We start from the raw sequence: 13,619 nt of genomic DNA, 5'->3' as shown, positions 1-13,619 counted from the left end.
TCCATATGGCAGTTGTGCACTTTCTCTGGATATTGTATTCCTAAGTCTTTTCTTTGAGAGCACTATTATGGAGGAAATATTAAGGCACTCACTGATGTTTGTTGTTTTTGCTCGTTCGCTTGTTGAAATGTGTATCTTGTCCCCAGTGCATTTCCGCTCGAAATGCATCATAAAAGTATTTCAAATGAACAGTAGTAAATCAGGCAGCAAACATGCATTCTGAAGCGCGATGCGCGGTGAGCGGGCGGTGGAAAAATTGTTGGGTAAACAAATATCGACATCAGCATGCGTGCTGGTTTCGTGATAAATATGCATTCTCCCCACCCATCTGAAAAGCATTCAAACACCGAAGACCGTGTCTTCTTGTCCGGGATATCTGTCCTCTGGGAGGAATCCCAGCGACAGGTGTTTTGGTCCGCGGGGGCGTATTGAAAGGCCGTAATGAACCACACGAGTATTAAGTATATGGAATGCGTTCATTAACTATTTAAAATATTCAATAAAGTGACAACTGTAACCTGATATTTAATCTAAGTACGTTCTCACGTATTAAGAATACCAAATCCACCTTTCTTCCAGCTGACAAACGAACAGTTACCCACATTTTTAATTCATAAATCCAAAATTCAGCCCAAATGTTTGAAATTGAATCAACGAAGACTTTGCCGCCACTTCCGCCAAAATGTCCTTGCCACCAACCAGATCACAAGGACTGCGGGGAGAGTAACAGGGAGCTGCAGGCGGAATACCACCTCCTGGACATTGCGGATGTCACGGACAGCGTAATGAAGGTAATGAGGATCTGCGGTCTCCGTCCCTGGGACGTCAAGCGAGCCGCTGGGGTCATCAAGAGATCTCTGCAGCACTACGAAGAGATCGTCCAGAGGATCGACCGAGTGCCCCGAAAACGATTCGCCAAAGAGAGTTTCCTGCACGGGTTGGCTCACGAGGCGCAGATGTCCCGAATGGATGCCCAGATGGCTTACTCTATTGTTAAAAGAGCATTCAAGGTAGGTCGAATTCTATCTTATACCATATCATTACGCAATTATGGTTATGGTATTCGTAGGCCTTTTACTTTGGCACCGGAATAGAGGGGCGTCGCTACATTTGCCTGGCGGACAAGATGAGCCACGAGATGGAGTGCCTCTGGTTGCACGCCGCTCGCCGCACGGCGCAGATCCACGCTGCCTTGGCTGGACTCATGTACTCCGAGGAGCTGCAGTTCGAGGAACGGATCGAGTGTGTCTACAAAAACCTATTCGATGTCCTGAAGAAGCGAATCCTATGGGCGGATAACGTGACCTGTACGTGTGGACAGCATATGGCCCCCATATCACAAGCACCTTCCAAAACTCCTTCCTCCGCCACCGCGCAAGTGGAGGTGCTCTACGGCAGGTACAATATGGCCGTAAGTAGTGCTCCTTCAAAGATATCCACTCGAGGAGGGACGCAAAAACCATCGGCGGCGGTTAGTACTGCCTCATCACGACACAATCATATTCTGAAAAGGGCCGACCAGCCTATATCCCAAATGCAAACTCCACGGAAGGGCAGTAGCACCACCACTGTTAGCAAGACTAGGTGCAACTGCCCGCACCTGAGATGTTGCCGGGCACCTGGTGAAGCCCGGGAATCGCCGGAGATAACAGCGGAATGCAGCCAGGGACCATACATCTGCCGTTGGTTGCTCTACACCGAGGAGGACGATAAGTTCCCGGAGCACCGGGTGCCCTTTAAAGCCATGGAATTGGTGTGTCCTCCATGTCCCAAGGATGATCTGTCCTGCGACTCGGAATGCACCTGCACCTGCCAAGTGTGCACTTGTCAGCCGGAGTTTGATGACGGAGACGATGAGGAGGATCAGGGCGAGAATTTATCCAGGTTTGGAGTGGAGGACCAGGACACGGACTTTTGCTATGTGGCTCCATTCCGTGGAAGCAGTGTCGAAAGGATAGCCCGACTAGAGGCAAAGGAACAGCTATTGGAAGTGGAAGAGCATGAGAACGAAGAGAAGGAAGAGGAGGAGGACTTCCAGTGCGGCTGCAGCTGCGAGCTAAAGCAGCATGCCTATCCGCACCTCTTCACCTACTTGACGCCATTTAGGATCAAGGAAGAGCTGGTGGACAAGTCCCATCCAAAGGAGGAGAGGCCGCAAACAGAGGAAGATAGTGAAAGTGAGGATCTGCTGTCCAAGCCACCGCCTCCTGGCGTATCCTTAGAGACCTATCGCTGCTGGGTGAAGCCCCCATCGAGCAGCCATTCTAGTGATGAGACTAAGCCACCACTCGTGGTGGTTATGGGCGAAAAGCCCAAGAGCAATTTTCAGGTTACGGTCAAGGAACAACATCACTCCAAACGAGCTTCAACTGTTCCGCCAGCATCTCCCCTACCCAAGGCTCCTGTCCTGCCAAACAAACCAGCTCCGACTCCAGCTCCCTCGAAGCCTCCACCAATCCCTCAAAAAGCGGAGGAGGACAAGCTTACCAAGGAAGATATCTTGGACATCATAGGCTTAAGATTTCGATAGGAAATATTATTGAATCTTGAGATGGGAGCTCAACGTATATACAAATAAAGTGTTCTTGTGCTGTGTCAATGAGCTTCCATATGATTTTTAATACCGGTTACTCGTAGTTTAGATTCATATTGTAATAATCTCATATTTTATATAATCAGTTAAAAACCATAGTTTTGCCGATTGAATGACAGCTCAAAGGTTGTATTTGTAACCCAAGCTGCGCACACAAGCACTTTGTTTCCGGCACTTAACTAATGTCATGGGGAAATCGAAGTTGGCCAACGCAATTTGCTCTCCAATAGTTTTACGAAGTTATTTGATATTTTATTCCATATTTTTATTGTCAAGGGCTTTGTTGCATATTTCTGCGCTTGGCGAGTGCGTGTTTGCATTTGTGTTTCTCTGTTTACCCAACGAACTGTCAATTGATTGTCAAATTATAAAGCAAAAACGGTCAGTTGGAAAAGCGAGTAGGGGAGGGTCCCTGTCCCTTGAAAATGAAAACTGTTTGCTTTGTCGCCAACAACACTTTGCAACAGTATGCTGACAGGATCCAAAGGGAGGGGCTGGTATATCAAATCGAACCACTTCAGCTGCAAAACTATGCGAAAAATTATACAACACGCATCGCCGACAAAACGTTTTCGAAGGACCCACAATAGAAATCAGCGACTGAATCAATTCCTGATTTCTGACACACGATATTTCGCATTGTGTGTTACAAATAATAGGGGGTGCCACGCCCCACAATGGTCGCCATCGGGTGAAGCATTAATTTACAAAATAGGATACATACGCGGTATTTGCATTGTCGATCGTTGGCGCTGCCATGGCCAAAGCTCGTTACAATCAAATTACGTAGGAATTTCATTTTTGAAGCAGGAGAGGAGTACGGAAAAACCCAGGAGCTACCGAACTTTTCCGGCTGTCGTAATTACAGACAAATTGTGAAAAGTATTGCTCGACATGGGCGGCACAATACAGGATTTGTTTGGCTTGACAAGGGGCGCTCGAAAGTTTTGTGACAGACGCTTTTAAGCAGAAAATTGTTTGCTCATAACTTTTGACATCCCTTTTGGGGGTCGGAGTGGTGCTGGTGTTTTGAAGCCTATCAGGGAACAATAATAAAGGGGTAAAAGCTGGCAGAGGCCTCGAATATTGTGTTTTATTCGATCCAATATGAGCTTGATACCGCCAGCCAAAAAAGTAAATTAAACGTCGGCCTCTAATGACTCGGAACGTGAATCCTCATAAGTCAGAGCAGCAATGTGAGTGTTTCACACAGGAAGAAATAAATATATAATATGGTTGAATACAATATGTAAAATATGCTTTCAGGATCATGTTTGGTCTTTACTCTCAGTGTAACTTTCAACAGAAGCTAAAAGTTCGCTGTAGTCTCAACACTTCTCTTTTGTCTTAGCACAACAAATCGTTAACTTTGAGTGCAGGATCCCTTGGCTTCCATAAACTTTAAGTGAGTCTTCATCGTGCCAGGCCTGTCCGATGGACATAAATTTCTAGTTCGCTCTGCAGAAGGCCATTAAAAAATTCCTGGTCGCATCGAGTGCGCAGCACTGGAGTGTCTAGAACCCTTGTTATGACCACGGGATGATGCGCATTGCTCATTAACACGAAACTAATTAATTGCGCTATTCAGCTAAACTATCGTGTAGCGATGGGTAGACATTACCGGCTTTCTTGATTGATCGCCTGACGTCGCCTGCGTGATCTTGTAGGGCTAACGAGCCCAAGTCCAAGAGCCCAGAAACTTGGTATCGGCGAAGGGGTACGCCATTGCATTTTAAACGCTAATTTATTGTTAACTGCACCATGTTGCCGGTATGCAAAAATGCTGGCCGGCATATGCAATTAATTGTAACAAGGCCCGCTAGTCATTCGACCAAGCGAGCAGTCTTTAACGAGGCTAAGACAGGGGTACATTCAGCAAAAAAATGGTGTTAACAGAGGGTCAATATTATAGTGTATCGCAAAAAAAGATATTATACGTGTTGAATTAATTGCTTTGATAAGAAAGCTTCCTTCCCTGTGTCATTTAATTACTGATTTAAATTGTAAAGGAGTCAAGCATTTGTTGTTGTTTTAAAAAGTTTTTGAATGTTAATATACAATACGGGAATTGAATATGCTATACAACTGTACAAACGAACTTTTTATGGTTTTCTTAAATATTGCACATATTTCTATCTATTTTTAATATTTGATATTATTTCTCCCTCTGCATGTATAAAGACTTTAACTAAATCTGAAGCGGAAACAGGGCATTTGGATTGGCAACACTTTCCAACTGCACTCGAACGCGTGTTAACCCGCTGCAATTTACGTGTTAATTTGGAGTCGTGTCTCGGCAAATGTTTGGCTGCTGCCCCCGAAAGACTTCTGGCCAATGCCGGCAGCCTCACTTTTACCCGAACGGATTTCGGCGAAAGTTTTTGGCCAAGGAGAACTACCTGGCCAATATGCGAAGGTGGGAAGCGTAATGCATATGTTGCCAGTAATTGCCGGGGGGCAAATGCAGCAGCTCCAACTGCCACAATGGCATTAGGCTGGTCCAATTCCGGGGAAAGCTGTCACTTGGCGAAAACAACACACACTAGATTGATATTCAGATCGAATTGGAGACCCCAAAGCCGCCATTACCGGGAGTTAGCAATTGAATTGGCCAACTACTATGAAATGCACCACTAAAACTTTAACTATTTGCTGGCAAACAAACTCTCGAAACAAAACAACATTTTGATCACTTCCCATTTCATTGGGCTCATCCAAATCTCACGAATCCACTCGCCATAATACAGAGGCAAAGAGTTCTACCGGCAACTATGCAAACCATCAATCAGGCCAACTCGGTCGCAACTATTTTTAAAATCAATAAATACCCATAAAGTTGCTGGCGAAACTTTGGCTTCCGCAATTCTATATAAGTACTAGCATTTATCTAACCAGCAGATGAATGCTGACAGCCCAACTAGTTTTTGAATACGAAAATGCTTGCCATAGTTGCGCGAATGTTTCAAAAACTTTTACGCAAAATCCGTACCCGAACGAACAGAAAGCCATAAAACCGAGACCCCAAAGCCGCAGAACGCACAATGCCACGCCTACAGCTCCGGCTACAGCCCCCGAGTTATCCATAACATCTGGCTCTACGAAACTGCAGCTTGTTTGTGGTTGCGAGTATCTATCGAATTCAGTTGCGAGTGCGATGCCGAGATACTCGTAGTACTCAAAGTACTTGCACTTCGCAGCCTTTTTCTGTTGTTTTTGTGGCGTTAAATAGTTGAAAGTTGAGAGTGTTGCATGTTGCAAAGCCTGTCACTGCGGCTTGGCTAACACACACACTCACCGAAGACAAATCATTGGGCTTTATGACACTGGCAACATGTGTTGCCGCTCAAAATATTTAACCGCAGCAAAGCTCTTCGAAAATCAGCAGCTACGGTTTGATTAATGGCAACGTTCAGGGGCGTTTTCAAACTGCATGTATCCATCAGATAAGTAGTTTGTCAACGACGCTTTCCACCGACATAATCATCAATTAATGCGCTATTAATAGAGGCTTTTCCCCCATTTTTTTCCGAATGGAAAGGGGGCCAACACTTAGTGCCCGACATGTGTTAGTGTCAACTTGATTGAGCTGGAGTCTCCGAAAATTTAACAATGAAATGTTTTGAAGTGGAAAATTTAGAAGCGGGAATGCCCTTTAGAAAACCCTAAAAAATATTCCACAATGATTTTAAATACTATGAACCACACTAGAGCTAACCATATTAAATCAAACGTAAAGCCACTAACCCTTTCCACTCTTAATTGCTGCCAAATTATGGTGCCATTAAAAATTCAATTCATGGCCCAGTTCGATTTGAATTAATCAATCAAAACCGACATACTCTGACTTATTATCGAAAAACTCGAAGGTCGCGCCAGCTAATTTACTGGCCATAATTAGCATGGGCCAACGAAATGTTTGGGAACATTTTAGAGTATTTCAGGCTGCAGCATTTGGTAATGCGATGGGATGGGCCGCAGATAGATAATTTTCCATGGCAGTTCCACAGTGAGTGTGTGGCATATGCAATAACCCCTTGATTTCGGGCTCTTAACTGGCACGCAACGGCCTTGTTTCAATAGCCAGGGCACTCTTGGCAATACCAAGATGCACTGGAAGAAATCCGACAAATTGCACTTAATCTAAAGGGAGAAAATCCAGAAAACTAAAGACAAGCTAACACGATTTTCGTATTTAATATATTTTTCGTACTAACCTAATTTTAATAATTTACAATAATAATTTCTTAATTTTTTGTATGCATATTTATTTCTCTGCATTTTCTTGCCGCGGGTTATTTAAAAAAGACTTTTCAAACAGTTTACTGTGCGGTTACAGTTGCAGTTGCTTTTAAGTGCGTTTCTGACTCAAAGTCTTCGAAAAGAATCATTCATAATTAACCGGGAAGGGGCTTATGTTGGATACACCGAATACTTTGTAGAATTTGTGCGGTGATCAGTGGATGCCATTATCACCATCCTCATTCCCCTGATTTCGTATGCATCCCAGCCAGCTGAGATGCCATGAACTTTGTACAAACACCGCACGCTCATCCAAAAGATGCAAAAACTTTTACATTTAACCACATTTATGGGCCGCTGCCAGCTGCTGCTGCTCGAAGCCCAATGTTTTGTGGGGAGATGGGGCCAAAAACCTTTGGAAGCTTTCGAAAAGATTTTCACCTTTTATATTAGATGCCGGGCGAAAGTTTATTGTTTTCCTCAAGTTCGCGCTAGGCAGGCGGCACTCCATTTCCATTTCCATGCGAAAGGATAAGCCAGGACCTCGTCGTGCCGAAGGATGTGTGAGTGTGCGATATGTAAAATTGATTTGCCAGCGCTCTCAGTGAGTTGCTGGCGTTTGTTTGCTTTGTTTAGGGATAATCCCATACATTAGACCTGTGTAAGGGGCTTGCGATATCTTTATTTTTTCTTTTTGTTTTTTTGCGTTCTGTTCTGTTGTGTGTTTTTTGGCTAAAAACTGATTCTCAAAGCATTTGTGCATTCCGAGAAAATTTTATAGCCATAAATGCGCCAGATTTGCGTTTACTCGTGAGGATTATTTCCCCCGACCGGCAGCGAAACTTTCCGAACTCACATAAAATTAGCAAATATTACATTTGCGCCCGGGAAGAGCTCCCAAAAGGTTGAACATCCTTTTCGGCTCTCATCTCTCGGCACTCAGCTTCTGTCTTCCGCAGCCGGACTCGAGTTTATTTTGTATATTTTAAGAAAACTTTTTTATTGCCGTAAACAAAGTTTTCCACGCAACGGGGAGTTATTTAACGTATATAACTAAAAAAAAAAAAGGAAAGAAATCCTAGCCAGCGAAAAGAACGTCTACGAAATAAGTCAGCGAAGTGGAAAGGCTCCTTTCCCGAATCTTATTTTTGGCCTGGCTCACATGCTCGTTGGCGCTGATTGACTGGCTTTTTGGGGGCGTAGAGTGGCGGGAGGTGGGCGTGGTCGCCTAAATGGGTCCCAGACAAGAGAAAATGCCGCCGATACGCACGCAGATAGGTTAATGTTAATGTGTGTGGCACAAACTTTTTAGTTTTTTTGTTGGCAATTTACAGTTTATCGGTTATGTCATCTAAATGGTCGTCATGCGATTTGCTTCCCATTATCATTTACCGCAGATGAAAGCGAATGGATGTCCGGAAACTTTATATAATGACCTTATCAACTTTTCGAACAGGGTGGATAACAGTCTATTATAATATATTGGTTAAGATAAGTTTGAAAATCTCAACAATGTAATCTTATTTCCGCACTTTAAATGTTTATTATAAATTTGCACACTTCATTAAAATACACATTCGTACCCATCGATCGGGACTCAGATAATCACTCATGTGTCCACAGATTGCATCTCTGATTTATAACGACTTTAAGCAGGACATAATGCACTCCGACTTGGCATTATCTCGACTGCATTTGACGCATCCCGGCGCGAAGAAACGAAATTAATTACAACAGTTTGTAAGACACACGCACTACAAGCTAGCAGTGTACAATCCCCCCTCGGAAAATCCCCACTACCGAAAGTCCACGCTTATCTGACGGTTTGTTTCCTCTGTTTGTTGGCCCTTGTGGGGTGTTGGTTGGATGCAGTGGGATCTGCAGTTGTGCATTTCTGCTGGTTCTGGATCCAAAGGTCTGGGCCTTTGTCTTGCACTTGCCATGCATCCGTCAACACAGAGTTGTTGTTCTCGACTAGCTCACGACTCCTCCGGCGGACACAAAGTCCTTGACTTGCATTTTTGATAAACAACGTGTCAACTTTGTCGACATAAACCATAATCTTCAGTGTCAGTTTGACTTACAACTCGTGTACTTTTCACTACGCCAGCGACTGGTAATCACGTCTGGGTCGAGACACTGGGTCTTTGGATTCCAAGTAGGTGGGTGGAGGTAAGTATAAACAGCCCGAAAGTGAAGTAAATTCCCCATAGTCTGGCAGCTGCTGGAGTAGTTTGCCTTTTCGGGAACACGTGCCACCCTCCGATTAATAAGTAGCAACTGGCAAATGCTCTTGGAGTGGAACCTACTCCCAGATCATTAGCGTAATTAAATGTGGATGAAAAATTTCACTTAATTTAGCGTGCGTCTCTGGCCTTGCTCATAACTCGAAAAAACAGAAATACAATTAATCAGTTGGAGGGCCAAGAAGGAGGCATGTGGCCGCAGTACAGTGAAGTCTGGGGCATGTTACCCCGACTGCAACGGCACCTAGAAATTAAAGTAAGTGTCGGGCGGTCCGAAGACCCTGCCACATGACGCACGCACTTCTGTGCCTCCATCCCCTCACTGCCTCAACAGATATCCCCATTTCGATAGTCTCGGCTCCTGCTCCTGTTGTTTGTGCGTCGGTCTCTCTGGGTGACAACGGAATGTTGTCAGCTTAATTTTTTAATAATGCTAAATTTAGCCAACAGAGCAACAGCAGGGCAATCAACAAGTCCTGGCAGCCATGTAATTTCACTAAGTGCAAGAAGCCAGCGATGCGTGGCGACTCCCTCCAGATCCCCTCCAGAATCTGGCCCTTTCCAGTAGTGCGAATTTATCGTCACTTGCTCAAAGCGTGACATTGAAATTGTAAATTAGCTGGGCATCGAAAGGAGCCCCATTCCGACGGGATCGGAGAGCATTTTGGCGCCAGGGAAATGCATTACATTATGGATTAAAATTATTTAGTATGAGCTATGGAAGAGAGTATAAAAATGTTTATATTACTTCATCAAAGATTTGCTGCATATATAGAAATGATTGATAAAATGTGCAGCTCGAGCACCGATTTAAATATCAACTAATCCAGGGTCTTAAGATACGAATCATGCCGTGTAATCCCTGTAGATGAGTAGTGAGATGGGATGAGATGAGATGACGAGGCATGCCGTTTACAATGGATGGCTGAACCAAGAGTCGTGGAGCGGAACCTACTAAAGATGGGACACTCGGCCGTCGGAGGCGAGTGCATTGTGCTCTGGAGTGCACTTAAAGGATTTTTTACAAGGCAGCGCGACGAAGGAAAATCAACAAATGATGACAACTACCCGTGCAAGGACCACCAGCTACCCCCGATGATTTGGTTCGGTCCTGCTCGCGTTTCAAGTGTGTTTGTCCTTTCAAAATGTTTTTCTTTTCTAGCGACTTGAGTGCTTGGCGTATTCTACTAATTTTATTTCTGCACGCCCCATGGTATCCCGAATCCTGTTGACAAAAATCTCAAATGTGTGTTCGACCGTGCGCCGTCTGTCTGCCATAATAACCATCCGACCATCTATCCAACCATCCATCTATCCATCCATTTATCCAGGTTCCTGCAGCGATCCCAAATGAGCAGGTAGTCCGTCATTGATTCCTATTCGCGCGTGTTTAATTCCCAAATCAGCGCACCGAGATCTTGAGATCCTCGTCCTCGAAGCGTTGTCATCCGTTTGTTTGTTTGTTTTTTGTGTTTTTTTATAATTTCCAGGGTTTTGGGATTCGCAGCGCTTTGTTCGGGGTTTTTCGCTTTGTCTTGTTTGTGCGGCAGCCGCTGATCTTATCAGCGTTTTGTTTCGTGAGGCATTAAAAATTTGTCATTTGTTTCCCATTGAGTCCGGGTTTTGTGAGAGCTCGATTGTCGCCCGACTTGTCATCGCATCTTCTCCATTGAGTTGGACCAACTGTTTTTATTTTGCGCAGAGGGCCGGGGAAAAGGAAGCAGCTGGTGGACCTGGATCGTATCTCATTGGATCTTTTGCCGTTGAACTGTGGCTGTCCGAAGCAATTTGGTAATTGCTGCCTCAGGGCAAACGCTGGTTTGGAAACGCTGCCAAATTTCAGAGGCTACATAATTGATGAGCGCTATCCAATTAAGCTTCTTGCGCTTATGCTGAGCTAGAAATATTTCGGTTAGATAAGATTGATTAAATCAAACATTACTGGGATTGCACACTTGTGGAATATTTTGGTCGAGACCCTACACAGTCGTAATCGGACTATAAGGCCATAACCCGCACACCTCATCACCATACCATTCTGCTGCAATGGCATTAGTTGTCGGGAGTTTACCTCAACTGCAATCCATTCCATGTTGATATGCACTTCTCTATTTGCAAATACTGATTATGTTTACATGCATACATCCAATGCCCAGTGTCCAAACAATGCTTGCAACTCAATTGTCCGGCCAAGGACAATGGGTCGTATGCGTAATGCCATATGAGCAGAGCTCCAGATGCGTAATGAAAATTTGCGCCGTATGCATTCTGAGTATAGTTCAGTGAGATGCCAGGACAGAGGACTCATGTCCCGGCTTGAGTAGACAAAATCAATTTGATTTTGCGGTTTTCGGGGCAGGACATGGGACATTTGGGCGCCCAAAACGGAGAATCGTCTGCCGACCAGGAGCAATTTGCATTCCAGGACATGCAGGTCGCAAATGAAACCAATTCGACGAACGGTACTAAATGGACCGGTTTAACCCAGCTGCATTTTAGTATAGATGCATCAAAGTCATAGCAAATTAGGGGGTGATACGGACTCTATTCGGTACCCGAATTTCAAGTGGAGGAGGCCTGCCGAGTGGCACATCGAAAGTTGCCAACGTCAGCGAACACTTGCCTAAATAAAACTTATGTGAATTAAGCAACAAGTCGAACAATGAATGCTTTATACGGACGTATATGTAATATATTGTATAAATTTGCATATCAATGAAATTGAATAACGCAGGTTTATAATCTTGTACCCATAGTACATTCTTAAAGGTATCTTACTTTTTTTATTATTATATTTATGTCAATCTGATAGAAAGCCCTGATTTCAGAGCTTATGTTCTCAATCTGAAAGGAGGGCATCACGGTGTGAATGTTTCAATGTCCTTAGAGGGCCAAGCTATTATTTGCAGTTGTCAGCCAGCCACCTCCTCGATGAATTTTCTTGTGTTATTGAAAAACTTTTACCAACAGGCATGGCCCTGGGATGTCCGCAGAAGTCTCGCCCAGCAATGCTTCAGATTTAAATGAAGTGAAGTGAATTTAATGGTCAGCAGACATTTGTGCCTGGCCAACAGTTTGCCCCGCTGGAGGGTCTGGATTTTACCCACATTTCCCCTCACGGATTTCCTCCTTTAGTGGAGTGCAGTTTTCCGTATCTGTGCTATATTTGCATAGTATATGTTTCAAGGGCTGGTCTGTCTGCATGGCGCACATGGAAGTTGGTTCGGTTTGGTTTGGTTTGGTTCTGTGTAACTATCAGCGCAAATGTACTTGAAAATTGTAATGAGCTCTAAACTCGAGCGTCAACAACAAACAATTTCAGTCTGGACTCGATTCGCAGTCATCCTTCCATGTGCTCGGATTATACTCCCTAAAAATACACAGAACACTTTGCAGTTAAACTTTACGGAATTACGAGCGGGGACTTGAAATCGATTAAAGGGCGCTTTGGAGCTTTCCCCATATGGAAGCGAAATTTCCCAATTTGACTGAGTGGATGCAAAGCACGTTTGACCACCAATTAAAAAACATTTTCCATCTTATTTCCCTAGTAATCGAAGTGTTGTTGTTGCTATAAAAAATACACTAGCTGAAGTAGTATTTTGATTTCTTCAAATATATATTTTATCCTTTGTGGATTCTAGTTCTTCGGCCATTCTTAACATCTGAAAATCTCACTCCTTCGTAGCACTCGGAGATTTCCCAGGCGAATTCACAAGACTCGTCATGGGTTGACTCGCTCTTAATCATATTACACGTCGCTTCCATTCGCTCTACGGCTTCCACGGTAACTATATGACCTAGAACTCGGTCAAAAGCGCCAGGTATTATCTCGTTATCGGCGATAATGCCAATGTTTTCCAGAAAACAGCGGAAAAAGCACTTGACACTATGGCCAGGGTCGTCTGACTCATGACGGTTCGCAACATCTTGTGCTGTGATGCCCGCCGCCGCCATGCACTGATCCTTAATGGGACCTGCTTGTACCTGGTGAATATACCAAGTAGTTACAAAGTGTTCGTAGTAATATAATAAATGCACCTACTAAACATGTTGTTAATGTACCGACGACTACCAATAATGTACAGCAGTCGAAAAAGTTCATTTTTCAGCAGGGTAGCTCATATGTACATGTATCCCCTGTCAATACTATTTAGTTAATAAAGCTTTTGCGAACATCTAAAAACAAAAAACAAAACAAACAAATAACAAAAAATCATTTAGATATGCTAGCTTAAAAAATAACGGCTTGATTACCGTATTTATTTTGGTTTTCAAACACGGTCGGTAGGTATCAACCCAGAACAGTTTTGTTTTAACTGAGTGTGGAAAGATACAACTATAAATATTTTGTCGACATTTTTAACAACCATAATTTCTGAGACAAAAGTATTTCGGTAATCGTTGAAATCGAGATACCCGAATGGAGGCACCACCACTCATTAGCTTCCATAAAACACAATCATCGCGCAACAAACTGGTGCTTTGAAAAGTGCATCGGGAAAAATGAAATCACGTCGCGCCACTGCAACAAATTCAAG

At 43.9% G+C, this 13,619-nt stretch overlaps 2 protein-coding genes across 2 annotated transcripts; one reads left to right on the top strand and one right to left on the bottom strand.

Moving 5' to 3' along the window:
• The first annotated feature begins 537 nt into the window (after positions 1–537).
• LOC6610012 lies at positions 538–2,599 on the top strand. Its single transcript, XM_002034596.2, has 2 exons — positions 538–1,010; positions 1,070–2,599. The coding sequence occupies exons 1-2, from the start codon at positions 636–638 to the stop codon at positions 2,528–2,530; spliced, it is 1,836 nt and encodes a 611-aa protein (XP_002034632.1). The 5' UTR covers positions 538–635; the 3' UTR covers positions 2,531–2,599.
• Positions 2,600–12,702: 10,103 nt separating this feature from the next.
• On the bottom strand, positions 12,703–13,329 carry LOC6610011 (general odorant-binding protein 56d). The gene is made up of 2 exons (XM_002034595.2): positions 13,124–13,329; positions 12,703–13,065 (listed from the first exon to the last, which is right to left on the bottom strand). Exons 1-2 carry the CDS (start codon positions 13,181–13,183, stop codon positions 12,703–12,705), a joined length of 423 nt encoding a protein of 140 aa, XP_002034631.1. The 5' UTR covers positions 13,184–13,329.
• Positions 13,330–13,619: the final 290 nt, after the last annotated feature.

This window comes from Drosophila sechellia, chromosome 2R (genome assembly GCF_004382195.2).
Source record: "Drosophila sechellia strain sech25 chromosome 2R, ASM438219v1, whole genome shotgun sequence".
Taxonomy (NCBI): Eukaryota; Metazoa; Arthropoda; class Insecta; order Diptera; family Drosophilidae; genus Drosophila; species Drosophila sechellia.
The sequence above is the reverse complement of the archived record's forward strand: the minus strand, read 5'-3'. Positions and strand labels throughout refer to the sequence as shown.

Coding starts and splice junctions, on each gene's coding strand:
- LOC6610012 (XM_002034596.2), top strand. CDS start 636: ATGTTTGAAATTGAATCAACGAAGACTTTGCCGCCACTTCCGCCAAAA. Junction 1,011..1,069: donor TTGTTAAAAGAGCATTCAAG/GTAGGTCGAATT, acceptor TGGTATTCGTAG/GCCTTTTACTTTGGCACCGG.
- LOC6610011 (XM_002034595.2), bottom strand. CDS start 13,183: ATGAACTTTTTCGACTGCTGTACATTATTGGTAGTCGTCGGTACATTA. Junction 13,066..13,123: donor GTACATTAACAACATGTTTA/GTAGGTGCATTT, acceptor TATATTCACCAG/GTACAAGCAGGTCCCATTAA.